Source organism: Oncorhynchus tshawytscha, linkage group LG07 (genome assembly GCF_018296145.1).
Source record: "Oncorhynchus tshawytscha isolate Ot180627B linkage group LG07, Otsh_v2.0, whole genome shotgun sequence".
Lineage (NCBI taxonomy): Eukaryota > Metazoa > Chordata > Actinopteri > Salmoniformes > Salmonidae > Oncorhynchus > Oncorhynchus tshawytscha.
The window spans coordinates 76,267,501-76,281,779 of record NC_056435.1 but is presented as its reverse complement, the minus strand read 5'-3'; the positions used below and the strand labels follow the sequence as shown (position 1 = coordinate 76,281,779).

Sequence of the window (14,279 nt, the reverse complement as noted above, 5' to 3'; positions counted from 1 at the left end):
GGCCATTATAGTAGTTAACTAATAAGCACAGTAACATTATAGATCCCCTATCAGGCCATTATAGTAGTTAACTAATAAACACAGTGACATTATAGATCCCCTATCAGGCCATTATAGTAGTTGAGGCAGAGAGCGTTTAAATGCAGAGGTGGTTGGAGGCAGGTTTTGATGAAGTCGTCCTAACCCACTGGGAACACACTGGTTGAATCAACGTTGATTACGTCTATGCCCAGTGGGAATGACCTTTTATACAGTACAATGTTTTCTCATGTCTCAGTCAGGTGTTTTTGGTGTATTATTTAAGATGAGGACAAAAATTACAGTATTGCTTTAAAAGGACAATTCCTGTGACCAGCTAGTTTGCATTACTTACGATAGAAAGAGCATTTCCAGTTGCATTTTAATCTAGCCAAGCAATTTACTAATTAACATATCAAGTTCTGCATTTTGTCGGCTTGCATCCCAAATGGCACTCTATTCCCTATATAGTGCACTACTTCTGACTAGAGCCCACAGCACAATATAGGGAATAGGACTCTGGTCTAACGTAGTGCACTATATAGGGAATAGGACTCTGGTCTAACGTAGTGCACTATATAGGGAATAGGACTCTGGTCTAAAGTAGTGCACTATATAGGGAATAGGACTCTGGTCTAACGTAGTGCACTATATAGGGAATAGGACTCTGGTCTAAAGTAGTGCACTATATAGGGAATAGGGGCCTGGTCTAAAGTAGTGCACTATATAGGGAATAGGACCCTGGTCTAAAGTAGTGCACTATATAGGGAATAGGGTCCTGGTCTAAAGTAGTGCACTATATAGGGAATAGGACTCTGGTCTAAAGTAGTGCACTATATAGGGAATAGGGCTCTGGTCTAAAGTAGTGCACTATATAGGGAATAGGGCCCTGGTCTAAAGTAGTGCACTATATAGGCAATAGGGTGCTATTTGGGACATCCTGTTTCATCATGTTTTTCTAATCAAGTGAGAAGTTCAATAAATAAGACATTAGTTTTAGACAGTGAAAATATATTTTGGTTCAAATTAAATCAAGTTTTTATTTTTTTCCTCTTCTTCAGCTGAGCAAAGCAGAAGTTCAATTCTTCACTGAAATAAAATAACATTTACATTCATTTCATCAGGATTCCCTTTCCAGTCAATGCTGACAAAAACCAACGTACCGACCAACACCCTATTCCCTATATAGTGCACTACTTTAGACCAGGACCCTATTCCCTATATAGTGCACTACATACTCTTGACAATGACCCATTGGGCTCTGGTCTAAAGTAGTGCACTATATAGGGAAAAGGGCCCTGGTCTAAAGTAGTGCACTATATAGGGAATAGGGCCCTGGTCTAAAGTAGTGCACTATATAGGCAATAGGGCCCTGGTCTAAAGTAGTGCACTATATAGGGAATAGGGCCCTGGTCTAAAGTAGTGCACTATATAGGGAATAGGGCCCTGGTCTAAAGTAGTGCACTATATATGGAATAGGGCCCTGGTCTAAAGTAGTGCACTATATAGGGAATAGGGCCCTGGTCTAAAGTAGTGCACTATATAGGGAATAGGGTGCTATTTGGGACTACCATCCGTTTCCACAGCAACACCTACAGTAGTAGATGGATGAGATCAGAACACTAAGTCATGTAGCTGAAACATCACCTGGCACATTAACACAGTATGGCAGTTTTACATTTAAAAAAACTAACAGTAAGAAATAGCTAAAAACAAACAAAAACAAACCTTGATGCTGAAATCACATCACGTTGTCATACAACATCATAATTATTTCATCTAAAGCTTGGTAACAGTAGGGAACGCAGCACAGCAGCACTATCGTCCGTTAGCTAGTCAGGACAGAGCTTAATGGAAAACTCCACATAAAAACTATCTTTTGGTATTTGTTTCATTAGTCCAGTGTTGACATAGTCCCAAACGGTTTTGCTTGTCAGCAATCAAGTTTTTAAGTTATGTAACTTTCAAAATGCAGAAATCATCCCCATATAACGCATAATGTGGACTAATGGACTAATGACTAATGAAACAAATACCAAAAGATAGTTTTGGGTGGAGTTTTCCTTTAACGTTGGGCCAGGAGAGAGAAAGAAGGGGAGGAGAGGCGGGAGGAGGTTAGCTGGTCAAAACAGAGCTGGGTTAAACTAGAAGCGAAGAACAGGGGGGGTGGGGGTAGAGAAGAGGTCCAAGGGAACATCAGGAGGAGTGGTTGGTCGACTCCATCTCCTCCTCAGCTCTGTCTCTCAACTGATGCAGGATGGGAGTCAGGGTGGCCATCAGTGTCTGGTGTAGAACATGGTCACTCTCTGAGGAGATCTGGGAGATAAGACATAGAACACGGTCACTCTGAGGAGATCTGGGAGATAAGACATAGAACATGGTCACTCTGAGGAGATCCCAGATCACATGGTCACTCTGAGGAGATCTGGGAGATAAGACATAGAACATGGTCACTCTGAGGAGATCTGGGAGATAAGACATAGAACATGGTCACTCTCTGAGGAGATCTGGGAGATAAGACATAGAACATGGTCACTCTGAGGAGATCTGGGAGATAAGACATAGAACATGGTCACTCTCTGAGGAGATCTGGGAGATACGGGGCGGCAGGGTAGCCTAGTGGTTAGAGTGTTGGACTAGTAACCGGAAGGTTGCAAGCCCCCCAGCTGACAAGGTACAAATCTGTTGTTCTGCCCCTGAACAGGCAGTTAACCCACTGTTCCTAGGCCGTCATTGAAAATAAGAATTTGTTCTTAACTGACTTGCCTAGTAAAATAAAGGTAAAATAAATATATAAAAAAATAAGACATAGAACATGGTCACTCTGAGGAGATCTGAGGGATAAGACATAGAACATGGTCACTCTGAGGAGATCTGAGGGATAAGACATAGAACATGGTCACTCTGAGGAGATCTGAGGGATAAGACATAATGAACATGGTCACTGAGGAGATCTGAGGGATAAGACATAATGAACATGGTCACTCTAGGGGATCTGAGGGATAAGACATAATGAACATGGTCACACTAGGGGATCTGAGGGATAAGACATAGAACATGGTCACTCTGAGGAGATCTGAGGGATAAGACGTAGAACATGGTCACTCTGAGGAGATCTGAGGGATAAGACATAATGAACATGGTCACTCTGAGGAGATCTGAGGGATAAGACATAATGAACATGGTCACTCTAGGGGATCTGAGGGATAAGACATAATGAACATGGTCACTCTAGGGGATCTGAGGGATAAGACATAGAACATGGTCACTCTGAGGAGATCTGAGGGATAAGACATAATGAACATGGTCACTCTGAGGAGATCTGAGGGATAAGACATAATGAACATGGTCACTCTAGGGGATCTGAGGGATAAGACATAATGAACATGGTCACACTAGGGGATCTGAGGGATAAGACATAGAACATGGTCACTCTGAGGAGATCTGAGGGATAAGACATAATGAACATGGTCACTCTAGGGGATCATCACACCAATGCTAGTAATGGATATGTTCCAAACAGCACCCTATTCCCTATTTAGTGTGTACCTTTGACCAGGACCCACAGGGCTCTGGGTGACAGTATGTTAGTATGGGTATTCAGCTCAGGACCCACAGGGCTCTGGGTGACAGTATGTTAGTAGGGGGTATTCAGCTCAGGACCCACAGGGCTCTGGGTGACAGTATGTTAGTATGGGTATTCAGCTCAGGACCCACAGGGCTCTGGGTGACAGTATGTTAGTATGGGTATTCAGCTCAGGACCCACAGGGCTCTGGGTGACAGTATGTTAGTATGGGTATTCAGCTCAGGACCCACAGGGCTCTGGGTGACAGTATGTTAGTATGGGTATTCAGCTCAGGACCCACAGGGCTCTGGGTGACAGTATGTTAGTATGGGTATTCAGCTCAGGACCCACAGGGCTCTGGGTGACAGTATGTTAGTATGGGTATTCAGCTCAGGACCCACAGGGCTCTGGGTGACAGTATGTTAGTATGGGTATTCAGCTCAGGACCCACAGGGCTCTGGGTGACAGTATGTTAGTATTGGTATTCAGCTCAGGACCCACAGGGCTCTGGGTGACAGTATGTTAGTATGGGTATTCAGCTCAGGACCCACAGGGCTCTGGGTGACAGTATGTTAGTATGGGTATTCAGCTCAGGACCCACAGGGCTCTGGGTGACAGTATGTTAGTATGGGTATTCAGCTCAGGACCCACAGGGCTCTGGGTGACAGTATGTTAGTATGGGTATTCAGCTCAGGACCCACAGGGCTCTGGGTGACAGTATGTTAGTATGGGTATTCAGCTCAGGACCCACAGGGCTCTGGGTGACAGTATGTTAGTATGGGTATTCAGCTCAGGACCCACAGGGCTCTGGGTGACAGTATGTTAGTATGGGTATTCAGCTCAGGACCCACAGGGCTCTGGGTGACAGTATGTTAGTATGGGTATTCAGCTCAGGACCCACAGGGCTCTGGGTGACAGTATGTTAGTATGGGTATTCAGCTCAGGACCCACAGGGCTCTGGGTGACAGTATGTTAGTATGGGTATTCAGCTCAGGACCCACAGGGCTCTGGGTGACAGTATGTTAGTATGGGTATTCAGCTCAGGACCCACAGGGCTCTGGGTGACAGTATGTTAGTATGGGTATTCAGCTCAGGACCCACAGGGCTCTGGGTGACAGTATGTTAGTATGGGTATTCAGCTCAGGACCCACAGGGCTCTGGGTGACAGTATGTTAGTATGGGTATTCAGCTCAGGACCCACAGGGCTCTGGGTGACAGTATGTTAGTATGGGTATTCAGCTCAGGACCCACAGGGCTCTGGTCTAAAGTAGTGCACTATGTAGAGAACAGGGTGGCATTTAGAACACGCAAATGGCTTTCTTATTCTGAATAACAGGGATGTCCTTCTGTCCAGTACTGACCTTAGTGAACACCTTGATGGTGTGATTGAGGAAGTCAGCTTCCTCCTTGTCAGGTAAGGCCAGCAGATGAGCAGCACAGTCCAGGATGCAGAGCAGTGTCAGTCTGTGGCCCTGGAGGAGAGGGAACAACAGACATAGAATTAGGGTTCCAAAATTCCTGCTTGGAGGAATCTGGATTTCCTGTTTATTTCCCACCTGGGAAATTCTGAAAAATCAAAGAATTTGGGGAATGTTACTGGAAAATTTAAATTTGATTATATATATATATATCACCTGACCCGGGAAGGAAGGTATAGAGGAACGGTTACCTTAACCACACAATAACCTGTTCCTTTGTAGCTCCGTTGGTAGAGCACTGCGCTTGTCACGCCAGGGTAGTGGGTTCCACTCCAACGACCACCCATACGTAAAATATATGTATCCATTATTAAATCAGTCTGCTAAATGCATAGCATGTATTATTTGTTATTAATTCTACGGTTTACACACTCTATGTGATAAGCCACACCAACCACGCGGCAGCCCATACTAACTACGCGACAACCCATATTAACCACGCTGTAGCCCATATCAACCACGCTGTAACCCATATCAACCACGCTGTAGCCCATATCAACCACGCTGTAACCCATATCAACCACGCTGTAACCCATATCAACCACGCTGTAGCCCATATTAACCTCTCTGTAACCCATATCAACCACGCTGTAACCCATATCAACCACGCTGTAGCCCATATCAACCACGCTGTAGCCCATATCAACCACGCTGTAACCCATATCAACCACGCTGTAACCCATATCAACCACGCTGTAGCCCATATCAACCACGCTGTAGCCCATATCAACCACGCTGTAACCCATATCAACCACGCTGTAACCCATATCACCACCATCAACCACGCTGTAGCCCATATCAACACGCTGTAACCCATATTAACCACTCTGTAACCCATATCAACCACGCTGTAGCCCATATCAACCACGCTGTAACCCATATCAACCACGCTGTACCCCATACTCAACCACGCTGTACCCCATATTAACCACGCTGTAACCCCATATTAACCACGCTGTACCCCATATTAACCACGCTGTAACCCCATATTAACCACGCTGTACCCCATATCAACCACACTGTAACCCCATATTAACCACGCTCTACCCCATATTAACCACGCTGTAGCCCATATTAAACTCTCTGTACCCCATATTAACCACGCTGTAGCCCCCCATATTAACCACGCTGTACCCCATATTAACCACGCTGTACCCCATATTAACCACACTGTACCCCATATTAACCACGCTGTAGCCCATATTAACCACGCTGTAACCCATACATAACCACGCTGTAACCCATATCAACCACGCTGTACCCCATATTAACCACGCTCTAGCCCATATTAACCACGCTGTACCCCATACTAACCACGCTGTACCCCATATTAACCACGCTGTACCCCATATTAACCACGCTGTAACCCATACTAACCACGCTGTACCCCATATTAACCACGCTGTAACCCATATTAACCACGCTGTACCCCATATTAACCACACTGTACCCCATATTAACCACGCTGTACCCCATACTAACCACGCTGTAGCCCATATTAACCACGCTGTAGCCCATATCAACCACGCTGTACCCCATACTGAAAGAGCTGCAAGATCTGGACCCCTACAAATCAGCCGGGCTAGACAATCTGGACCCTTTCTTTCTAAAATGATCTGCCGAAATTGTTGCCACCCCTATTACTAGCCTGTTCAACCTCTCTTTCGTGTCGTCTGAGATTCCCAAAGATTGGAAAGCAGCTGCGGTCATCCCCCTCTTCAAAGGGGGGGACACTCTTGACCCAAACTGCTACAGACCTATATCCATCCTGCCCTGCCTTTCTAAGGTCTTAGAAAGCCAAGTCAACAAACAGATTACCGACCATTTCGAATCCCACCATACCTTCTCTGCTATGCAATCTGGTTTCAGAGCTGGTCATGGGTGCACCTCAGCCACGCTCAAGGTCCTAAACGATATCTTAACCGCCATCGATAAGAAACATTACTGTGCAGCCGTATTCATTGATCTGGCCAAGGCTTTCGACTCTGTCAATCACCACATCCTCATCGGCAGACTCGACAGCCTTGGTTTCTCAAATGATTGCCTCGCCTGGTTCACCAACTACTTCTCTGATAGAGTTCAGTGTGTCAAATCGGAGGGTCTGCTGTCCGGACCTCTGGCAGTCTCTATGGGGGTGCCACAGGGTTCAATTCTTGGACCGACTCTCTTCTCTGTATACATCAATGAGGTCGCTCTTGCTGCTGGTGAGTCTCTGATCCACCTCTACGCAGACGACACCATTCTGTATACTTCCGGCCCTTCTTTGGACACTGTGTTAACAACCCTCCAGGCAAGCTTCAATGCCATACAACTCTCCTTCCGTGGCCTCCAATTGCTCTTAAATACAAGTAAAACTAAATGCATGCTCTTCAACCGATCGCTACCTGCACCTACCCGCCTGTCCAACATCACTACTCTGGACGGCTCTGACTTAGAATACGTGGACAACTACAAATACTTAGGTGTCTGGTTAGACTGTAAACTCTCCTTCCAGACCCATATCAAACATCTCCAATCTAAAGTTAAATCTAGAATTGGCTTCCTATTTCGCAACAAAGCATCCTTCACTCATGCTGCCAAACATACCCTTGTAAAACTGACCATCCTACCAATCCTCGACTTTGGCGATGTCATTTACAAAATAGCCTCCAATACCCTACTCAACAAATTGGATGCAGTCTATCACAGTGCAATCCGTTTTGTCACCAAAGCCCCATATACTACCCACCATTGCGACCTGTACGCTCTCGTTGGCTGGCCCTCGCTGGCTGGCCCTCGCTTCATACTCGTCGCCAAACCCACTGGCTCCATGTCATCTACAAGACCCTGCTAGGTAAAGTCCCCCTTATCTCAGCTCACTGGTCACCATAGCATCTCCCACCTGTAGCACACGCTCCAGCAGGTATATCTCTCTAGTCACCCCCAAAACCAATTCTTTCTTTAGCCGCCTCTCCTTCCAGTTCTCTGCTGCCAATGACTGGAACGAACTACAAAAATCTCTGAAACTGGAAACACTTATCTACCTCACTAGCTTTAAGCACCAACTGTCAGAGCAGCTCACAGATTACTGCACCTGTACATAGCCCACCTATAATTTAGCCCAAACAACTACCTCTTTCCCAACTGTATTTAATTAATTTATTTATTTTGCTCCTTTGCACCCCATTATTTTTATTTCTACTTTGCACATTCTTCCATTACAAAACTACCATTCCAGTGTTTTACTTGCTATATTGTATTTACTTTGCCACCATGGCCTTTTTTGCCTTTACCTCCCTTCTCACCTCATTTGCTCACATTGTATATAGACTTGTTTATACTGTATTATTGACTGTATGTTTGTTTTACTCCATGTGTAACTCTGTGTCGTTGTACCTGTCGAACTGCTTTGCTTTATCTTCGCCAGGTCGCAATTGTAAATGAGAACTTGTTCTCAACTTGCCTACCTGGTTAAATAAAGGTAAAATAAAGTAAATAAAAAATATCAACCACGCTGTACCCATATCAACCACGCTGTAGCCCATATCAACCACGCTGTAACCCATATCAACCACGCTGTAACCCATATCAACCACGCTGTAGCCCATATCAACCACGCTGTAGCCCATATCAACCACGCTGTAACCCATATCAACCACGCTGTAACCCATATCAACCACGCTGTAACCCATATCAACCACGCTGTAACCCATATCAACCACGCTGTAGCCCATATCAACCACGCTGTAACCCATATCAACCACGCTGTAGCCCATATCAACCACGCTGTAGCCCATATTAACCACGCTGTAGCCCATATCAACCACGCTGTAGCCCATATTAACCACGCTGTAACCCATATCAACCACGCTGTAGCCCATATCAACCACGCTGTAACCCATATCAACCACGCTGTAACCCATATCAACCACGCTGTAGCCCATATCAACCACGCTGTAGCCCATATCAACCACGCTGTAGCCCATATCAACCACGCTGTAGCCCATATCAACCACGCTGTAGCCCATATCAACCACGCTGTAGCCCATATCAACCACGCTGTAACCCATATCAACCACGCTGTAGCCCATATCAACCACGCTGTAACCCATATCAACCACGCTGTAGCCCATATCAACCACACTGTAGCCCATATCAACCACGCTGTAGCCCATATTAACCACGCTGTAGCCCATATTAACCACGCTGTAGCCCTTACTAACCACGCTGTAGCCCATATCAACCACGCTGTAGCCCATATCAACCACGCTGTAACCCATTAACCACGCTGTAACCCATACTAACCACGCTGTACCCCATATTAACCACGCTGTACCCCATATTAACCACGCTGTACCCCATATTAACCACGCTGTACCCCATATTAACCACGCTGTACCCCATATTAACCACGCTGTACCCCATATCAACCACGCTGTACCCCATATTAACCACGCTGTAGCCCATATCAACCACGCTGTACCCCATATTAACCACGCTGTACCCCATATTAACCACGCTGTACCCCATATTAACCACACTGTAGCCCATATCAACCACGCTGTACCCCATATCAACCACACTGTACCCCATATTAACCACGCTGTAGCCCATATTAACCACACTGTAGCCCATATTAACCACACTGTAGCCCATATTAACTATGCTGTAACCCATATCAACCACACTGTAGCCCATATCAACCACACTATAGCCCATATCAACCACGCTGTACCCCATATTAACCACGCTGTAGCCCATATTAACTATGCTGTAACCCATATCAACCACACTGTAGCCCATATCAACCACACTATAGCCCATATCAACCACGCTGTACCCCATATTAACCACGCTGTACCCCATATTAACCACGCTGTACCCCATATTAACCACGCTGTACCCCATATTAACCACGCTGTACCCCATATTAACCACGCTGTAGCCCATATTAACCACGCTGTACCCCATATATCTACAAGTCCATGCTAGGTAAAGCTCCGCCTTATCTCAGTTCACTGGTCACGATGGCAACACCCATCCGTAGCACGCGCTCCAGCAGGTGTATCTCACTGATCATCCCTAAAGCCAACACCTCATTTGGCGCCTTTCGTTCCAGTACTCTGCTGCCTGTGACTGGAACGAATTGCAAAAATCGCTGAAGTTGGAGACTTTTATCTCCCTCACCAACTTCAAACATCAGCTATCTGAGCAGCTAACCGATCGCTTCAGCTGTACATAGTCTATTGGTAAATAGCCCACCCATTTTCACCTACCTCATCCCCATACTGTTTTTATTTATTTACTTTTCTGCTCTTTTGCACACCAATATCTCTACCTGTACATGACCATCTGATCATTTATCACTCCAGTGTTAATCTGCAAAATTGTAACTATTCGTCTACCTCCTCATGCCTTTTGCACACATTGTACATTGTATATAGACTCCCCCTTTGTTTTCTACTGTGTTATTGACTTGTTAATTTGTTTATTCCATGTGTAACTCTGTGTTGTCTGCTCACACTGCTATGCTTTATCTTGGCCAGGTCGCAGTTGTAAATGAGAACTTGTTCTCAACTAGCCTACCTGGTTAAATAAAGGTGAAATAAAATAAAAAAATAAAAATAAATATTAACCACGCTGTAGCCCATATTAACCACGCTGTAGCCCATATTAACCACGCTGTAACCTATATTAACCAAGCGATAACCCATGTGAAATAAGTGATAACCCATGTCAACCACGTGATAACCCCCATGATAACCCATATTAAGTGATAACCCACATCGACCACGTGACAACCCATATCAACCACGTGACAACCCATATCAACCACGTGACAACCCATATCAACCACGTGACAACCCATATCAACCACATAACCCATATTAACCACATGACAACCCATATCAACCACGTGATAACCCATATCAACCATGCGATAACCTATATCAACCACGTAATAACCCATATTAAATGAGTGATAACCCACATTAACCATGCAACAGCCCATATTAAATACGCAACAACCCATATTAAAAGAGTGATACCCCACATTAACCATGCAACAGCCCATATTAAATACGCAACAACCCATATTAAATGAGTGATAACCCACATTAACCATGCAACAGCCCATATTAAATACGCAACAGCCCATATTAAATGAGTGATAACCCACATTAACCATGCAACAGCCCATATTAAATATATATTAAACCTGTTTTCACTATCATTATTGGATATTGTGTGCAGATTTTTATTTATTTAATCCATTTTAGAATAAGGCTGTAACGTAACAAAATGTGGAAAAAGCCATGGTCTGAATACTTTCCGAAGGCACTGTATATGACATCATCATACCTTCTCCAGAGAACTGAGTGCATGCTGAGAGTTGTAGTTTTTCTGGCCCAGGGCCTGGACATCCTGAGAGGAGATGATTGGCTCTTTGAGCTGCTCCAGCCAGGACCACATGAGACCAGCTAGCACCATAGGGTCTCTCTCTAGACTCAGCCTCTCCCAGGCTCCTTCTCTGGAGTTCAGCTCTGTCTGCAGGACCACACACACTATCGTATTAGTAGTCAACATCACACCTGGGTTCAAATACTTCATCTGTGTTTCATTGAGCTGCCTATTGCAATGGAAGCAATAGAACAATTCAAATGGTGCCAACCTGGCACGCCAACCTGGCACGTCAGCCTGGCACGCCAACCCTGCACGTCAGCCTGGCACGCCAACCTGGCACGCCAACCTGGCACGTCAGCCTGGCACACCAACCTGGCACTCCAGGCAGGCTAAAGCAAACGCTGAAAGTATTTCAAATAGTATCTGTCAAACTGTCATGTCTTACCTGCCACGTCAGTCAAACTGTCATGTCTTACCTGCCACACTGAGACCTTGTAGTGGAGATCTTCATCATTCAGGCCCAAAGCCAGAGCTCTGGCCACCAGCAGACGTCTGGCTTCCAGGGACAGCTCAGCATACAGGGTGATGACAGGGACCTCTGTCAGCCTCTCCCTGTCCTCTCTGTCCTTCCGTTCCTCTCTGTCCTCTCTTTCTCCAGCCTTCCCCCTCACTCTTTCCTCTCTGTCTCCAGCCCTGTCTACCCCACACACAGACTCCTCTCCTCCTGTAAGGCTCATCACAGGCATATCTCCTCTCCACGGCCTCCCCTCTGACAGCTCTTCTCCTGAGGGCTTGGACAGACTACCCCCAAACCCAAAGGACAGACTTCGCTGGCCCTCGCAGAGCTGCTTCCGTCTCTGGAAGAGAGGAGACATGTTCTTCTGGGTGTGGTGATCACTCTCCTTAGAACTCCTTTCCTGTCCTCCTCGCCTCTCCTCCCTTGTCTGCTCTCCCATGGAGAAGGGGTGGTGCTGTGGAGGGAGGCTAGGGGATGTGGGAGGCTCCCAGGCTGTGGCTAGCTGGTGCTGGGTCAGAGGATTGCCGCAAGGGATGCTCCAGATGTGGTTCTGGTTCTGCTCCTGGTCTGGGTCTCGTCTGGGGTCTAGCTTATACAAGGCTGAGTCACTGTAACTCAGCAAGCGTTTCCCCGGATGCAGAGGCTTCAGGAGGGAGGCTGCCACCCCATTCTGCCGCTGCCACAGAGGGTCCAGCTCCTGGTCACTGGACAGAACCGGGTCGTGGGCCAGGGCTGGGCTGAGAGGGGGCTCTAAGAGTAACGATGGTTCCTGGAGTAGTGCGAGGTTTGGAGTGAGAGGTCGTTCCATGTGTAGTGTGTGGGTTAGGGCTGTCTCAGGGCGGGGACAAGGCTGGATTAGGGCTGTCTCAGGGCGGGGACAAGGCTGGGTTAGGGCTGTCTCAGGGTGGGGACAAGGCTGGGTTAGGGCTGTCTCAGGGCGGGGACAAGGCTGGATTAGGGCTGTCTCAGGGCGGGGACAAGGCTGGATTAGGGCTGTCTCAGGGTGGGGACAAGGCTGGGTTAGGGCTGTCTCAGGGTGGGGACAAGGCTGGGTTAGGGCTGTCTCAGGGTGGGGACAAGGCTGGGTTAGGGCTGTCTCAGGGTGGGGACAAGGCTGGGTTAGGGCTGTCTCAGGGCGGGGACAAGGCTGGGTTAGGGCTGTCTCAGGGCGGGGACAAGGCTGGGTTAGGGCTGTCTCAGGGTGGGGACAAGGCTGGGTTAGGGCTGTCTCAGGGCGGGGACAAGGCTGGGTTAGGTCTGTCTCAGGGCGGGGACAAGGCTGGGTTAGGGCTGTCTCAGGGTGGGGACAAGGCTGGGTTAGGGCCGTCTCAGGGCGGGGACAAGGCAGGCGGGGTGAAGGCACAGGGATGCCCTTCCCTCTCATCTCCTTCCCCAGCAGCTGGATGGCCTGCTGGGACACTGTCTTCTCCACCTCCGCCGTCAGGTCTGGAACCTCCAACACCGCCTCCTCTACCACCACCTTCAATCACATCATCATCATCAACAGTCAGGTCTGGAACCTCCACCACCACCTCCTCATCCACCACCTTCAATTACAACAATATCATCATCATAATCAGGTGTGCAAACATTTAAACGAAATTGAGATCCTTAACATTAAGAAAAATCCCTAAACAAAATGCAGTATTTTTTTAAATGTATGTAGATGCAGAAAGTAAACAGCATAGTGGGTCAATTCCCTCAACAACTAAGAGCATTGAATCGCATGTCTCAACTTCTCTGCTGTTTTGGTGCCCTGCCTACCACGCTGTGAACAGCGTGAAGCCAACCTGTGCACATGCGCAGATACTGTGTGTGAATGTGTGAGAGCGGAGCGTTGCATCTCGCTCAGCTCAATATCCTAGCCTATTAATGATGATAGGCCCTGCTTTACTGAAGATGTGAAACATTGCAAGCCAAGAAATTGCAAGATATAGCTTCTGATTGATGATAGATAGGCATAGTACACAGTTCTGACTAGGTCTGCCTGGTGGCCAACCTACCTATACTGATAGATAGGCATAGTACACAGTTCTGACTCGGTCTGCCTGGTGCTCAACCTGGCTACTGTGCCCCTCCCCTCACTAGCTTGCTATGCCAGGACAACAACCTCTCCCTCAACGTCAGCAATTCAAAGGAGCTGATTGTGGACTACAGGAAAAGGAGGGCCGAGCACACACCCATCCACATTGATTGGGCAGTAGCAGAGTGGGTCAAGAGCTTCAAGTTTCTCGGCGTAGATATCACAAAGGAATTAACATGGTCCACACACACCCACACAGTTGTGAAGAGGGCTCGACAGCGCCTCTTCCCCCT

General features: G+C 47.0%; 1 protein-coding gene across 3 annotated transcripts in view; it reads right to left on the bottom strand.

Moving 5' to 3' along the window:
* Window positions 1-1,487: 1,487 nt before the first annotated feature.
* ptpdc1a (protein tyrosine phosphatase domain containing 1a) overlaps window positions 1,488-14,279 on the bottom strand; it is a 73,989-nt gene continuing 61,197 nt past the window's right edge. For 2 of the 3 annotated variants that reach the window (XM_042324974.1, XM_042324976.1), the window contains 4 exons: window positions 11,923-13,443; window positions 11,405-11,590; window positions 4,946-5,056; window positions 1,488-2,334 (listed from right to left, as the gene is read on the bottom strand). In XM_042324974.1, coding sequence (XP_042180908.1) covers window positions 2,215-2,334; window positions 4,946-5,056; window positions 11,405-11,590; window positions 11,923-13,443 — 1,938 coding nt within the window. In that variant the 3' untranslated portion in view covers window positions 1,488-2,214. Of the gene's footprint in view, window positions 2,335-2,535; window positions 2,608-4,945; window positions 5,057-11,404; window positions 11,591-11,922; window positions 13,444-14,279 lie in introns of those variants that run through there. The other variant, XM_042324975.1, reaches the window with a different exon arrangement.